Raw genomic sequence first — 17,802 nt, 5'->3', positions numbered from 1 at the left:
TTAATAAAATATATAGAAAAAAAATGTTATCATTTTTCTATCTTAAATTATTGTATATATAAACACGTGTGTATGTATCTATTTTATATTTGGGGGTTACCACATTTTTCCCATTTTTTTTTATTTAATAATAATCCTTTAGTTTTTAATCTTTGATACAGTTTTTTTTGAATCTATATTCATCATCCATCGTCCATTATTTATTTATTCATCACCCATTATTTATTTATTTATTCATTATTCATTATTCATCATCCATTATCCATTATTTACTTGCTTACTTGCTTACTCGTGTAATAATTTCTTATCATTTTTATAATTAAATATTACATTTTTATTTGTGTTTTACCTTTTGTGCATAAAAAAATTACATTGTTTTGAGCAGCTATCTATTTATTAAGCCTTATATAATATGAACAGTCTTATTCTATATATATAAAACAATATATTATATATATATAAAATAATATATTATATATATATATGTAATAATAATATTTTGTATATACAAAATTATGTGTATATAAATGTTAGTTATATATTCATTGAATATGTATAAAACAAGAGAAAAGACAAAAATTTAATAACAATTTAATAAAATTGAAAATAATTAAATAATTAATTATCCGATATTTTGAATAATTAAATATTTTAACATATATTTGAAAACGTCAATATATGAATTTATAATTAAATATCTAACTAACGACATAAACAAACCAGTTGATACATATATACATTAATATGCAACTAGACAAACAATATATACAAAATAATTTTTAAATTTGTATTAATAAAACTAAAAATTTGAAGGATATGCTTAAATTATATAGCCAAATTAAGAAAATTATTTATTATAATTTATATAAAAAAAAAAAAAAAAAATATAATATCTTCATTACATAGTATAATATACTTTTCAGTAATTTATCAAAACATATATTAACTATATACATGTGTATATATATATTTATTTATTTTTATTTTTTTTAATATATAAACCCTTCAAAAAAAATAAAAGTATAGTATTAATAAATAATACAATAATGCTTGGATGTAAAAAATTCTGAACAGTACAGGTTATTTTGAAGTAAATGAAGAAATAATATTTAAAAAAAAATTATATAAAAAAAAATATACAAAAAATATCGATAAAAAATATAGATAAAAAATACACCATTGTAAAGCATAATAAAATGTTTAAAAACAACAATAACATATTCACTTTTTCACTATATGGAAATGAAAATGAAAATGAAGTGGATGCAAATGATGTTCATATGAAAGAAAAACATAATAGCTATAATACAACAAGCCATATTATATCAGCTAAAGAATTTAATAGAGAATTTTTATTAAATAGAAATAGTGCAGTAGATAATGAAAATCCGACATATATAAATGGTAACGGGAAAATTATAAACGACTACAATGGAAGTAGCAGTAACGCCAGTAACAACAATAATAACAAAATTATTATGGATAGTTATGATAAAAATATGAATCTTGCTTTTCATATGAAAAATAAAAGTAACGAAAAAATTACTTACGAAAATATGAACAACACTGAAAATTCTGATAAAGCATTTATAACTAATAATGTCAAAAAATTTTTGGGAAATTTTGATTTTTTAAATTTTAAGAGTAAAAATATTTTAGTAAAAAATGGAAAAAATAATAATAGCGATAATAACAATCATTACATAGGTAGCGAAAATGTAACTCCAAATAAATATAATAATAATAATATGTATAAAAATAATATACATCCCTCTACTTATGATCATATAAAAAACGATCCATTAGTTGGCATTGTAGGAAATAATAAAAACAACGATTATCGAAATAATGACACACCAATGCACTATAGTGTTAATAATAGTGGTAATAATAAATATAAAGCCGAAAATATATTAAATTATTCTGAATATGAAATAATAAATAGTATTAGCAACAATAGCAGTCATACTAGTAATATTGGAATATCCAATGAAGCTAGCTATAATAACTTTTTCAGAAGAAGTAGTAATAAAAATGTTAGTAGTGAAAAAAGCGTTGGAATTATTAACAATAATATGAAATTTCACAATAATAATAATAACAAAAATAATGCGGATATAAAGGAACTATTAAATAATATGAAAAGAGAAAAAAATGTTTATGATAAAGAAAAAAAAAATATTGATGGAGAATACCTTGCCCATGCATGTAATTATGAAAAAATAAAAAATAATTTATATGCACCCCCAAAAATGGATAAAAATTCTGAACAAGTCATAAATAATAATCAAAATTTTTATGGAATGGAAAAAAACGTTTCATCGTGTATAAGTGCATATGACGATAAAAATAAATCAGAATATCCAACATATGCTCCATATTATAATTATGATAAAAAAAAAAGGGGTGTAGAAAATGATAAAGGAAAAGGATATAATTTTCCTGGTTTTTATGATCTTAATCAGGATAAAATTGAAAATAGAATAAATCAAAAAAATAGTTTCATAATTGAGGAATTTGAAAAAAAAAATCAAAGCATTCAAAATAGTACTAATGGAAGTGTAAATTTTATATATGCTAATACTTTAAAAGGATATAATAATGAAAATTCGCATCATAAAAATTCACCTGAACAAAATAGCTGTATGCACATTAAAAATATGACTCCCCGTAGTGGCAATAATAATCACAATGTTAACAATAATAATAATAAAAATAATTATGGAATAAATAAATTGAATGGATATATGAAAGTAAATCAAACAGATGATATATATGGTATTGGAAGGGAATATGAAATGCATAATGACATGTACGAATCTCGTGGTATATCATCTAGCCATTTTAATAAAGAAAAAGAAGATGAACAACATATTAAAATGTTAATAAAAGCTAGCTCGAAAAAAATGGTAAATGGCAATAATGATAATTGTAATAAACTAATGGAATGTGATGATATATTTTTTAATAAAAAAGATATATTTCCTAGTAATATTAACAGTCATATGGGAAAAGAAAATGATATATCCCATTATAATCACAATATTGGATGTAGCAATAATTATGTTAAGAAAAATAATAGTAATAATAATAATATGAACAGTGCATGTAATGGAAACTATATAAAAGAAGAATATTTGATACATTTTATTAAAGAAAAAAGAAAAAAACTTGAAGAAGCAAAACGAAAAGGATACAATAATAATAATAATGATGGTGTTAAAGAGGAATTACAAATTCAAGAAAATTATATAAACATGCACAATGGTTATAATAAAAATAATATAGCAACTTCAAATAAGAATTATAACATGAACAATTCAGAAGAAAATTCAAACAGTAGTAATAGTAGTAGCAGTAGTGAACAATATCGAAATGTCAATAAAAATAAAAATAACAATGAAATAAAAAAATATATACATCAAAATAATAGTGGAAAAAGAGGAAGTATTGATGCACAATCTATTATCAGAAATTATCAAAATGGAAATGCATTAACAGGAGAAGGTTCAGGACCATTATTAAAAGGCGGTGTCATAACAAATAATACTAATATGAATAATTCAAAATATGTTATTAACAGTAGTAGTGATAATTCAATTACATGTTATAAAGAAAATTGTTTAAATAATGAAAATGTTATTTATGATGAAAAAGATAAAATATTTAAAACAAAAGAAAATTGTAACATAAAAATATATAGAAGATGTTTGGAAAAAGAAAGGATGTTAAATATTCCTATAATACATTTAGGAGAAAATGATATAATAGTAAAACATATAAAATTATATTATCCCTTAAAAAATGTTAATATATTTACTAAAATATCAAAAATAATATTTATGACAAACACAAATATATGTTCATTATATTTAAACGATAAATTATTAATAGATTATAATCATATTCAAATTCAATCTTATTTATCAAAAGGTGGTTTTGGTGTTGTATATAAAGGAATATTATTAAAAAAAATAAATAAATATGAAGAAATGTATGATCAAAATTCAAAATATACTAATGATTTGCATACTGGAATAGATGATGATCATAATTTAGAAAAGGAATATAATAATGTTCATGCAAAAGAAGAAAATTATGATCAAAATGTTAAAATTAAAAGAAAAAAAATGCTTATAAATAAACAAAAAGAAAATAATGATAATAAAATTATTGTTATTCAAGATGATAAATGTAACAATGAAGATATTAAGGGTCAGCAAAATGAAAAGGAGAGAGAAATGCATAATAAAGATTTTGAGAATCCAAATTATGAACGAAACCACTTTCGTCGTTTATATTTAGAAGTTATGAAATTGAATAACACAAATTCTAACAATTGCGGAAATAACACAAACAGCACTTCCAACAATAATAATAGTCGAGAAGAATATCAAAAAAATTGTCAAAAAAACTGTCAAAAAAACTGTCAAAAAAATTGTCAAAACAATGAAAAGCATGATAAAATACAAGAATATATAGAAAAGATGGACTGTCTTAGAAATAAAATGATAGAAAAGATATTTGAAATTTTCAATAATCGTGAAAATGAATCTTCTTGCAATCACAACAATGAAGTAGATAATAACCAAAATAAAAAAGAATATAACATACGCATTAGTTTAAAAGAAGACGATAAATCAGTGATTGAAAACATTTTAAAAAAAAAAAAAATAATAAATGAGGAGTATAATAATGGAAATGAGAAAAATAGTGTTAGTTATTCAGAACAAGGCAACAAAGATATTAACGAAATATTTGGAGAACAAATAAATGAAGATAATAGATATAGTACAAATAGTAATGGTGAAAGGAAATATAAATTATTAAATAATTTTCCTTTTTTTGAAAATCAAATAGAAAAAAAAAAAAAAAATTATGATATAGAAGATGATATAAAAAATTTGACTAATTATGGAGATGATAATAATAATAATAATAATCACATGTGCCAAAAAAATGAACAATATGCACGTGAATATATTCTTAAAGGAAATGTATTACAATATCAATGTTCACACTCACAAGAGATAAAAGAATTAAAAAAATCAATGTTAAATTTTATATATGGAAATAAAAAATGTGATGATATAGTTATCGGAAAAAGTTGTTTTATTAATGAAGCAGAAAAAATAATAAATAAATTACAAAGTATAAATAAAAATTTAAATAAAAAATATAATGATGAAATTATTTCATATTTATTAGTTGAAATATATCATAATAATATTGTATATAATAATAATTTAAGTTTTTTATATATAAAAAGTAAAAATATAATCACATTTTCATTAAATAAAGATTATCTATATATATTTGATAGCCAAAATATATTTCACTATTATAGTGACAAATCAATATTTAAAATTGTATTCATAGATGATTATAAATTATTAAATAAATATAAACATTTTACTGTTTATAATATTTTAAATAATGATCAAGTTTTAAAAAGCTCGTCAGTATTAAAACGTGAAATAAATAAACATAAAAATGGTTTAAATAAATTATCAATAATTCCATTCAGTAAATTAAATATGAATCATTTAGTAAATGCATTAATTTTTGGATTCCTAAAATTTATTTTTAATTTAAGAAAAAAATATCATACTATAAAAAAAGATTGTTATTGTTCATTATGTAAAAATTCAAAAAACACAAATTTAATGAATAATTTTGCATCATTTAGTGATCGTGAGTCGAACCCAAATGATTATGATCAAAATTTTGATGCCGATTTCGAAAGTATTTTATTGCAAAATAAAATAAATATCTTAGATGAACTTATTTGTATCCACTCAAATAACAATGATGAAAATATGTTTTGTTATCCAAAAAACAAAAACACGGCATTCGATCGAAATGGTAATCTAAACAACCATCCCGGCGACTCCATAAATAATGACGATGATGATGCAGATGATGCTAACAATAATAATAATGATAATGCTGATAATAATGATAATGGCGATAATGGTGATAATGGCAATGGCAATGACAATGACAATGCTCGTATGCTCGATAAAGAAAACCAAAAAAGCATCAGAGGAAATGATAACAGTGTTTACCATATTATAAATACAAGCGATAGTGGGACTAAAAATAACATTAGTAATGGAAATATAATTATTAACAACAAGATAAATAGACTAAATGTTGGACAAAATGATGAAGTACAATTAAATGGAAATAAAGGTAAAATTATAAATTCAAGCAATCAGGGTTTAGGAGATAGTACATTACTAAATTCAAATAACACAGATGAATGTAAAACAACTATTATTTTAAATTTATCTAAAAATAAAAATGTTTCAAAAGATTATATTAATGAAAAAGAATATAATAATTATGTTTCTAAAATTAAAAATAATGAAAAAAATAAAGAAGAAGAGGAAGAGGATGATGAAGGTAATATCAAAAATAAGATAAAAAATCATGATAAAAAAGCATATATTCAAAAAGAAAAATTAAAAATTAATTATAATAATGAAAATAAAAAAAACAGAGAAGGAAATTATTTTGAAACACCTGATAATGACGAAAGAGAAGAAGAAGAAGAAGAAGAAGAAGAAAATGAAGAAGAAAATGAAGAAGAAAATGAAAATAAAGATGGAGAAGTTTATATACAAATACCAGTTGCTATCAAAATACATGATTTAAAAGATAGCAAAAATTTAAAAAATTTTTTAAGAGAAATTGAAATATATAAAAATTTACAAAGATCTAATATATGCAAATTTTATGGTATATGTATAAAACATAATAAATTAATGTTATTATTAGAATATTATGCAAAAGGAAATTTATTTAATTTTTTAAAAAATAAAAATAAAATTCATAAAAAACAAAGATTAGAATGGGCAATACAAATGTGTTCTATAGTACATGAATTACATTCACATAATCCACCAATTATTAATGGAGATATTAAAACATCAAATATATTAATAAATAATAATATGGATTTGGTAATGTGTGATTTTGGAAAAGCACGATTTAAAAATTCAAAACTTTATAGTAATTTTGGTTCATACAGATATATGGCTCCTGAAACATTTAGTTGTACATCAGAAGTTACTGAAAAAATTGATATATGGAGTTTAGCTTGTTGTATTGTTGAGATATTTTGTAGTAAATATCCATATTATAATTTTTCAAAAAATACTAAAATACGTCATGAATTAATAGTTAATAAAAGAACACCACACATACCAAGCTTTTTACCAAATTCTATAAAAAAATGTTTACAAAAATGTTTCAGTTTTAATCCAGAAGAACGTCCATGTGCTTATGAAATGTACAAGGCATTAAAAAAAATTAAAGTTGTTGAATAACCATATTTTTTTTAAATAAAGTTTTTTTTTTTATTTTTTTTTTTCCATCCAAAAATGTATATGCATAATCCATTTTAGCTAGCTGGAATAGCTTGTTGAAAATGTGTGCATATATATTAGTATCATTATTTGGTATTTTCTTTTATGCTAATATATATTTCCTTTAATTTTTTTAATTTGTCATTGTTGATTGATCATCTATTTATTATTGTTTTAATTAATTCAATATATTCAATTTTAATTTCATTTAATGTATTTATTACATTCTTTACTGTTTTAACAATTTAATATATCATGATACAACACCATATATACATAGTAGTATTATTATGTGTGCACAGTTTTATATGTTAATTTTTTTGTATTCTTATAATAAACTTTTGAAAAAAAAAAAAAAAAAACATTTTCGAAAATAATTATTAACATTAATAAAAAAAAAGCGAAAATAGTTACGAAAATAATTATGTGATGGGCATGTGTCCATTTAAATTTCTGTACGTTCAGAAAAATAGGAATATATAAATAACTTTTTTTTTTTGGAAAGTTTGTAATATAGCTATATATGTTCTTATCCATGTAATCGATGAGATCTCATTTTTCGTTTATCCATTAAACTTGTGAAAAATATTTACCATTTAAAAAAGTTCATAAAAATAGGCTTTAAGCACTTATGGTTTTAATTATAATATTCTGCACGATATATATATAATCCATGTGGGTACCTTTTCACGGGGATAAAAATTGCTGTAATTTTCAGGCACAAAACAAAAAGTATATAAATGGCGAGGGTAAAAATTATATAAATAATTCCCAAAATGGTGAAAAATGTTGAAAATGCTGAGAAATGTTGAGAAATGTTGAAAATGCTGAGAAATGTTGAGAAATGTTGAAAATGCTGAGAAATGGTGAAATAATAAAATTAATTTTCATAGAATAATGAATATAATAAGCTACGTTGTATAATGTTCATATTTTTATTTATATATCACATAGTGTGAACAATGGAAAAATAATGATGGTATATAAAATTAGATAAGTTAACTATATTAGCTATAAAATGAAGAAGCTTTAATAGTTTCAATTTTTAACAATTTTGAGGCTAATTGTAAAAAAATTTAGCCATCCCATTTAAGAAGTTATGAAAAAAGAAGAAAGGAAATGGCAAACTTATATATATTTTTTTCAGCTAATTTCCCGTCTTCATTCCCCACTAATTATGTAATCAAAACTTATTAACAAAATGATAAAAGATATTCGAAAATGCTTTTTAAATCTTTATATAAAAAAAATCAATAAAGAGTATTACCAAAATAATGTAAATTTCTTAATCTTAGAACAATGTCGAAGAAATATAAGTAATAATAATAATAATATATATTTTGAAAAAATAAATGAAGAATATAGAAAAGCGCAACATTATGTAATGCTAAATGAAAATGAAATATTAAAAATAAGAAATATTTTGATTAAAATTATAAATGAAAAGGAATTAATTCGAAATGTTATTCATCGTTATAATATTCCCATATTCTTTCTGCAAGATATGGATGTGCGAAATCATTTTTTGAATACAATTAAAAACGATAAAAATAATTTAATTAAATTAAGAGAGTTAATTACAAAAGATGTAGATACAAATTGTTGTAGTAATGGATGTATTGGTGATACTCGTAATGTAAAAGTGAATGAAGAAAATGGACAAATTGTTAATAACAATGTTCATGTTAATTTTTCTTTAGATCATAAAATAGAAGAAGAAAAAATTAACGAATTTGAGCAAGTAAGCGATAAATGTTATTTAAATTCATATGAAACACTTTTAAACATTTTTCAAAATTTTATAAAAAGAAATTATCACAAACAATGGATATTTTATGAACATATAAAAAAATTATGCGATTTTACCGAAATAAATGAAATTAGAAAAAAGAAAAATAACTTAAATAGAAAATTATATCTTTATGTTGGACCAACAAATAGTGGAAAAACACATGAAGCTTTCAATAAATTTATTGATTCAAAAAACGGGTTATATTGTTCCCCTTTAAGATTATTAACATGGGAAATACATAAAAAATTATTAAATTTAAAAAAAAATGCAAATTTATTAACAGGTCAGGAAATAATTAAAAAAGCTAATAACACACACACTGTGTGCACAATTGAAATGACCCCATTAAATGAAAAATATGATTGTGCAATAATTGATGAAATACAAATGATTAATAATAGTATACGTGGTTATGCATGGACTCATGTATTAATGAATTTAAAATGTGAAGAAATATATCTTTGTGGTAGTGAACATATTGTTAATTTAATTAAAGAATTATCAGACATTTTACATGACCAAGTCATAATAAAACGATTTAAACGACTGAACAAATTAAAATTAGAAGAAAATGTACAGGCATTAGATGATGTTAAAACAGGTGATTGTATAATAAGTTTTTCACGAAATAACATAATGCTACTAAAAACAAAACTTGAAAAACTTAATAAACGGGTTTTTGTAATTTATGGAACTTTACCCCCTGAATCAAAAAAAAAACAAATAGAATTATTTAATTATTATTGTAAACAAACCAAAAATGATTGTGATAATATAAAATTGAAAAAAAATAATGATGAGGAAAATATAAAAAATGAAATATATCATATAGAAAATTACAATCATGGAAATCAGAAAAAAGAAACTGTTTTAGTAGCAACTGATGTTATTGGAATGGGACTAAATATTAAAATAAGAAGAATTATATTTTATTCACTAAAAAAATATGATGGTGATATTATTCGATATTTAAATGTATCCGAAATATTACAAATAGCAGGAAGAGCTGGAAGATTTGATAAAAATGATTCAGAAAATTCGAGTGATGGTTTTGTTACATGTGTAAATTTTGAAGATATGAATATTTTAAAAAATATTTTTAAAAATAAAAATGTCAAAAAATTAATTGGTAATGATGATGAAAATTATTATGAATTACATAACGCAAATGAAACTAATGATTCAAATAATTTGATCGATCAATATATTGGTAATATACCATGTGATAAGTTATTGGATAATATAAATTCTAACAGAATATTATATGAACAGATAGAAAATATGGATAAATATGGTGATGATGATGATGATGATGATATAAATAATAGAGAAAATCCAGCTAGCCAAAATAATTTTGATAATAAAAAAAAAAATATTAATACTACTTTACGGGCAGGATATTTTCCAAACTTTGACACTATTGAAAAGCTGAGCAAAATATTAGAATTTGAATATAAAGCTAAAATTGAACTATATGAAATATTACAAATATTGATTGATTATTTAAAATTAAATGATTCTTATTTTTTTTTAACAAAAAATTATAATCAAATTATATTTATTGCTAAATTTTTAAAGAATATTAATATAGATAAAAATATACTATTTATATATACAATATCTCCTGTCAATATAAATAATATAATTATGATAAATATTTTAAGAACATTTATTATGTCACACAGTATATTGGGATATGTTGATTTTTTTGAATGCATAAATGCTGATATGCTTTCGATGCTGAACTATGTTGGTGATAATAAAAATTGCAATTTACCAAATGATGCTAATATTGATTCTAAAAATAATTACTACTTCAATAATGATTATAAACAACCTTGTGGGAATGAAAAAATAAATTGCAATAGTAATGGTAATGGCAATGGTAATGGCAATGGCAATGGCAATGGCAATTTCACTTATGAAGCTTTATATAATAGCCCAAATATTATGAGTCCCGACTTGAAGGATGCACAAAATGATAATTTTCAAATAAATAATAATTTATTTCCTTTTTTTTCAAAATTAATTAATCCAATGTTTATGAATTTACATAATAACGCACACACTGAACTAAAATATCAAGTGTGTGCAAAAAATGATACAGAAAATGTCGGTTTTGATGAATTTATTAAAGTGTTAGAATTTTATTATGAAATAATCGATTTATATTGCTGGTTATATACAAAATTTCCTAGTATATATAAAAACATAAAAATGGTAAATGACTTAAAAAAAAAGTTTTCCAATCAAATTGTTAATTTGTTAGCAAAACCATTAAATAAGGAAGAAGGATACTAAATAATTCTTCACAAATTACTAAATTTCAAAAAAAAAAAAAAAAATCATGTATTTGTTTTTAAAATTTCGGAAGAATGAACCACATGCGTTTAATTGTATTATGCCATGTGCACTTTTGTTAGAGAATATATAAGCATTGCCTCTTTTCACACAATTGTATATATGCATACGTACACATATATATTTTCATTTATTTTATTGTTTTATTATTTTTTTATAATTCATCATTTTTATAATTAAAACTTCTACATATCATTTGTTTCTTCTTGGGCATTCCCATTTTCTGATGGAAGAGGTGGTGGGTTTGTATCAGGGGCAGCGGCATGTGCCAATAAATCTTCTGAATAGTTCATAGGAATTTGTGGCCATCCTAAATCGGCGAAAATAAAAATGGTGGAAAATGGAAAAAAAAATGGTAGAAAAAATGGCGAAAAAAATGGCGAAAAAAATGGCGAAAAAAATGGTAGAAAAAATGGCGAAAAAAATGGTAGAAAAAATGGCGGAAAAAATGGCAAACAAAATGGCGAACAAAATAGCGAAAAAAATGTGACGCTTACCAGGAAAGGCCTGCATGTACATGGGGTCCAAAGGCATTTGCTGAGGATTGGGATATGGTAATGCACCATTTTGAGGAAAAGCATTATTCATAAATGGAGAAAAATTAAAAAAATTTGGTAACATTGGTAGTGAATGATTTAACGGTATATTGCTCATCCCTTGATAATTCATATTTGCATTAAAATTTTGTTCATTATCATTTATACCCGTTTTTGTGTTATAATTATCATAATAATTTTGTTGGTTAACATTTTTTAAATCATCATTAAATGAATTATTACCTTTTCCTAATGGAATAAAATTAGGATTGTTCATATTTTTTATGTTCATTTGTGGCATCATATTATTATTATTACTATAATTGTTAGTATTATTATTTTTACTATTTGTTGTATCTGAAAAATTATTAGAATTTGGATGAAATGCATAATCATCATTTATATTGCCAGTAATATTATTTACGAGACCACTTGCAGGAAAGTTATTTCCACTGTTTTTTGTGTTTCCTTTTTGATTATTATTGCTAGCAGTAGTAGTACTACCACTATCTTTGTTTAATTCGCTCATCATTTTTTGATATTCAATATCCATTTTTGTTTTATCTTGTTTATTTATATAAGGGTGATTATTTTTTCTGTCAAATGAAGTCGGTGACATTCCATCGTCAGGTGGTGGTGCAGGTATATTTGATGCATCAAAATTATTTTTCATAATATTATTTTGTTTAGCTAATTTACAATCAAGTGTTATATGACCATGGTCACCACATAAATTACATTTAATTTCTGGTTTTTTAAAATTTTGTATATTCATATTTTCTGGGCATTCATGTGTTAAATGTGTTGTTGAATTACACATTGCACATCTTTGTGTTTCTAATTGATTTAAATTGATTCCATTTACTAATGCTAATTGTTCTAACCCTTTTTTTTTAAATTCATCATGTAATGGATGTGTAGGATCTAATAATGGTGTTATTAATGTTACTGCTTTTTCAACACATTCTTCATTATCTGCTGATATATGAACATGTTTAGGCATATTAGCTTCAATATCTGTTTGATGGTCTGTTCTTTTTCCTTCTTTTTGTGTACCTTTGCCTCTTATACTTATTTGTGCCCCACTTTCTGCTTCTAATCTTTTATGATTACATCCTCTGGGTCCAATTATTAATCCCATAAAATTATAATCTGGATATTTATCAATTGGAATTTCAATTTTACGAATTTTTTTAATAGGTTTATAATTAGAAGGGGCTACAAAACCTTCAACATGTTTTAATAAATATTCAATTAATCTATGATGTTCTTCAATCATACTATTTTTAATTCTGGCTTCTCTTGTATTTATTCTATTTCCATTTTTATCATAAATAGGTGGAGGTGATGGAGGTCTTATATCTGGGTCGACATATTCTAACTCTCCTTTATTTAATTTTTTTGTTAATTCATCATATCTTTGTTCTCTTAAAAATTGATCTAATTGTGAAGGTGTTAAACCTGGGGGATAATCTACAAATGGCAATGGCAAATATGGTTTATAATTTTCATCTCCCCATCTACTTGGAACAATTTTATTTTCTAAAGAATTACTTGCATTATTTCCCCATCTTGATTTTTTTTTTGAATTTTCATCAGACAATTTTTCAATTGGTGATAATGTAGATAAAGCTACTAATGGGTCGTAATGCATTTTTTTTTAGGTAAAATAAAAAAAAAAAAAAAAAACTAAATAAAAATTGAATTAGCCAAATTTTTCGTAATAATTTATTTTCAAAATATTTTTATTTTTACTCTTCTTACAATTTCTCACTTTTTGATGTAAATCTTTCATACTCATATAAACCCATAATTCATTACCAATTTTAATATATATTTTTTAAATAACTAATAATTTTTTATTTTTATTTTACAAAATCGTATGAACAGTTCAGGTAATATAATTTTTTATTTTTATTTTAGCTTGCTGCCTTTTGCACTCTTTATATAATTATGCATATGTATAGACTTAATTTATATATACTTTTGAGGAAATCATTTAAACTGAAAACTTTGTTTTTATAAAAAGATTGTAATTAAATGTTATCATAATATCGTCCAATATACATTTGCAAAACTGTCTGTTATTATTTTGTTACTATTTATTTGAGTTTTGTTTCGTTGTTTTTTTTTATTAACAATAAAAATAAAATCTTCAAATAATTGTGTTGCTTTTTTTTGGTATATAGAACAATTTTTGAATTTGTAAAAAATGAAATCAACATAGAGTTATTTTAATTTTATATCCCTATAAATTACAAATAATTTTTAATATATCATACAAATGAAATTAAAAATAAATAAAAAAATAAAAAAATAAAAAAAAAACAAAAATATCTTATGATTGTGCTACTATATTTGAATGATGAAGAACTGAATAGGGTTTTATAATAATACAGTTTTTTAATTCACTGTGATTATATATGTATAATGTATTTTTTGCCAATATTGTTTTATAGATTTAAAATTTAGTTTTGTTGTTAATTTCACTATAATACCAGTATGATATATAACGAAAATAAAAAAAATAAATTGTTATTTTTGTGAATAATTAAAAAAAAAAAAAAAATCCTTATTTTATAATTTTGTAGCTTTAGAGAAAATATTATGCAGCAAAATGTATATATATAGTACGTATGTACATAATATTGTATTTTTTTGTATAAGTTATATAAATATATCGACAAAATAAATAATTTGAATAAAAAAAAATGAATAAAAACAATTGTTCGAAGTATATATTTTCGCTTTTTTCGATATTAGAAATATAAAATTATATTATATATAATAAAACTTACAAATTATTTATTATTTTAGAAATGTGCTTCTCCTTTAAGGATATAATTTCAAAAAAACATAATATATCTAATATGTTTTAAGCCCCTTTATTTTATATATAAAAAATAAAAGTTTATATTAATGTGTGTATCAGCTAATTTTTAGAAAAATATATAAAAATAATTAATCACATTGAATCGAAGATAAAAAAAAAAAAAAAAAAAATCTGCTCGTTATGGAATTTTTTTTAAATTCCCATTTTTTATGACATTACTTTTTTCAAGTCTAATAATAAAGTGTTAAAATTTATGTCATGAAAATTTTATTTTTTATTTGTAGAAGAATTTTGTTCTTTTCTATATAGACATAACATATTTTACCAAAAATAAAAATGCCTTTTTTTACATTTTTTTTGATCCTCTTTTATGTTACATGTATGGGAAAACAGGAATGTATGAAAGGTTATCTTAACATTGCAAAAAAAAAAAAAAAAAAAAAAAAAAAAAAAAAAAAATATATATATATATGCTTATCATACTTGTATAAATCATTACAAAATCGAGACCATTTTAATTAATCATACTGTCTTTAACATTTTAATTGCCTAATAATGGACATGTATACATACATATATATTTAAATAAACATTACTTACAAATTTATGTATATTTTTAGAGGGTTCGAATTTTAAAAGTTCTATCAAATTAAATTATTTAATTTTCAAAGGAATTTCATTATCAAACTCTAGACTTATTCATACAAAATTAACCAAAACAAATGATAGCATGTATGAAACATGGGGAGTAATACCTATGTGGAATGCAAAACCCTTTTCATTAATGAAACTTCCATTTGTATGATAAAAAAAAAAAAAAATACTAAATAAATGAACATAACAAAGTTCAATAATAGTGCCAATAACCAACATATATATATTTAAATATGAACAGTGCATGTAATTTATGACATTTTTTTATTTCGATTTATTATATAAATGTACTAGGAAAAATAATTATTATAAATGTATACATATGTCTGTTATTTTTTATTTATAGAATCCTCAAGAAATGAAACCATTTTTGAGTGAAGAGTCAATTAAGTATCATTACAGTAAACACCATGTTGCTTATATAAAAAATTTAAATGGTACAAAATAAAACAACATTAAATTTTACTAATATTACCTTTTCCATAATTCAAGCTTTTATTTTCATTTTTTATGATTTTTATAATTTTTTCATTCAAAGATTTTGCAACAAAACATCCTGAGTTAAAGAATATGTCTTTAGAGGGTATAAAATGAACATTATTAAATTTTTACACACATTTTCAAAATATATGGATATATTATTACACACATTTTCAAAATATGTACATATATTATTACACACATTTTCAAAATATGTACATATATTATTACACACATTTTCAAAATATGTACATATATTATTACACACATTTTCAAAATGTATGCATATATTAGTTCTATCTTTATTCCCATTTCACTGTTATAGAAATAATGCAAAAATACGATGGACCAATTTATAATAACGCAGGTACTATTTCATATTTGCACACAAATACATATGAATAATTAATTGAACATAATAAAGTGTAAATAAAAAAATAGCAATTTTTTTATGGCTAGATATATAATGTTCTTAATAATTATGAACATGCAATATTTTTTATGGCTAGATATATAATTTCCTTATTAATTATGAACATACAATATTTTTTATGCACTAATTTACATTTCGGAATATGCTTATTTTTATTAACAGCTCAGATATTTAATCATAACTTTTTTTGGTTGGGACTGAAAAGCAATGGAGAGGGAAAACCATATGGAGAAATAAAAAAAAAAATTGAAGAGTCCTTTATTTCTTTTGAAAATTTTAAAGAACAATTCACAAAGGAGGCATCAAGTAATTATATCCAATAAGAGACATATATGTTTCCACAGTATTTTATTTTTACATTTTTCATCGTGTTTTATATAATAAATACCTAAGTTATATTATTATTGCTGTGACATTTTTTTTTTTTATTATAGGTCATTTTGGAAGTGGTTGGATTTGGCTAGTAATCAAAGAACATAAATTAAAAATTTATCAAGGACATGATGCCGAATGTCCAATTAAGCATCAAATTGGCCATCCAATACTAGCACTAGGTAAGGGGAAAGAGAAAATAAAACATAATAAAACATAATAAAGCATAATAAAGCATAATAAAACATAATAAAACATAATAAAACATAATAAAGCATAATAAAATATAATAAAGCATAATAAAACATAATAAAGCATAATAAAGCATAATAAAACATAATAAAGCATAATAAAACATAATAAAACATAATAAAACATAATAAAATTGTCAAATCTATTTATATATATGTCTATGGGGATATATGCTGATTTTTTTTCTTTCCATTTTGAAAGACGTATGGGAACATGCATATTATGTGGATTATAAAAATTCTAGAAATGATTATATAAAAGGTATAAACAAAAAACTAAAAAAAGTGGAAATATATTTTAATTTTTAAACAGTCTTATAGGCTATTATCTTAGACATATGAAATTTTGATGAAATTCGAACAAAATTGTGGTATTTTTCCATTTCTATTTGCACAATATATATATATATATTTTTTTTTTTTCAGAATGGTTTTCCAAAATAAATTGGGATTTTGCCAATTATAATTTATCAATTGTAAATTAAGAAACGTTTTTTATTTTTACTTTTTAAGCAAGCTTTAATTATAATATTTTGAAAGGACAATCTCCTTTTTATAAAAATAATATTTTTATTTACACATGGACATTATATATGGTTCCATGTATGTATGTCAGTATTAATTAATGTTTAGTAATTTTTACAGATTATAAAAAAAAAAATGTTATATTGATATAAAATATTTTATTTTATCCTCATTTTGATGTTTTGCTTGTCA

General features: G+C 21.9%; 4 protein-coding genes across 4 annotated transcripts; 3 read left to right on the top strand and 1 right to left on the bottom strand.

Moving 5' to 3' along the window:
* Positions 1–1,196: 1,196 nt before the first annotated feature.
* Positions 1,197–7,334, top strand: PY17X_1124100 (uncharacterized protein; the record flags this gene model as incomplete). The annotated part of the gene is made up of 1 exon (XM_719362.2): positions 1,197–7,334. The coding sequence occupies one exon, from the start codon at positions 1,197–1,199 to the stop codon at positions 7,332–7,334; it is 6,138 nt and encodes a 2,045-aa protein (XP_724455.2).
* Positions 7,335–8,574: 1,240 nt separating this feature from the next.
* On the top strand, positions 8,575–11,466 carry PY17X_1124000 (helicase; the record flags this gene model as incomplete). The annotated part of the gene is made up of 1 exon (XM_719363.1): positions 8,575–11,466. The coding sequence occupies one exon, from the start codon at positions 8,575–8,577 to the stop codon at positions 11,464–11,466; it is 2,892 nt and encodes a 963-aa protein (XP_724456.1).
* A 245-nt stretch (positions 11,467–11,711) lies between these two features.
* PY17X_1123900 (transcription/splicing factor) lies at positions 11,712–13,716 on the bottom strand (the record flags this gene model as incomplete). Its single annotated transcript, XM_719364.1, has 2 exons — positions 11,712–11,836; positions 12,024–13,716. 2 exons carry the CDS (start codon positions 13,714–13,716, stop codon positions 11,712–11,714), a joined length of 1,818 nt encoding a protein of 605 aa, XP_724457.1.
* A 1,515-nt stretch (positions 13,717–15,231) lies between these two features.
* Positions 15,232–17,570, top strand: PY17X_1123800 (superoxide dismutase [Fe], putative; the record flags this gene model as incomplete). Its single annotated transcript, XM_022956518.1, has 9 exons — positions 15,232–15,301; positions 15,516–15,694; positions 15,896–15,986; positions 16,088–16,132; positions 16,355–16,396; positions 16,625–16,768; positions 16,897–17,016; positions 17,288–17,347; positions 17,512–17,570. 9 exons carry the CDS (start codon positions 15,232–15,234, stop codon positions 17,568–17,570), a joined length of 810 nt encoding a protein of 269 aa, XP_022812411.1.
* Positions 17,571–17,802: the final 232 nt, after the last annotated feature.

The sequence above is a fragment of the Plasmodium yoelii genome, assembly GCF_900002385.2.
Source record: "Plasmodium yoelii strain 17X genome assembly, chromosome: 11".
In the NCBI taxonomy this organism is placed as follows: Eukaryota; Apicomplexa; class Aconoidasida; order Haemosporida; family Plasmodiidae; genus Plasmodium; species Plasmodium yoelii.
This window is presented reverse-complemented; position numbering and strand designations above follow the sequence as displayed.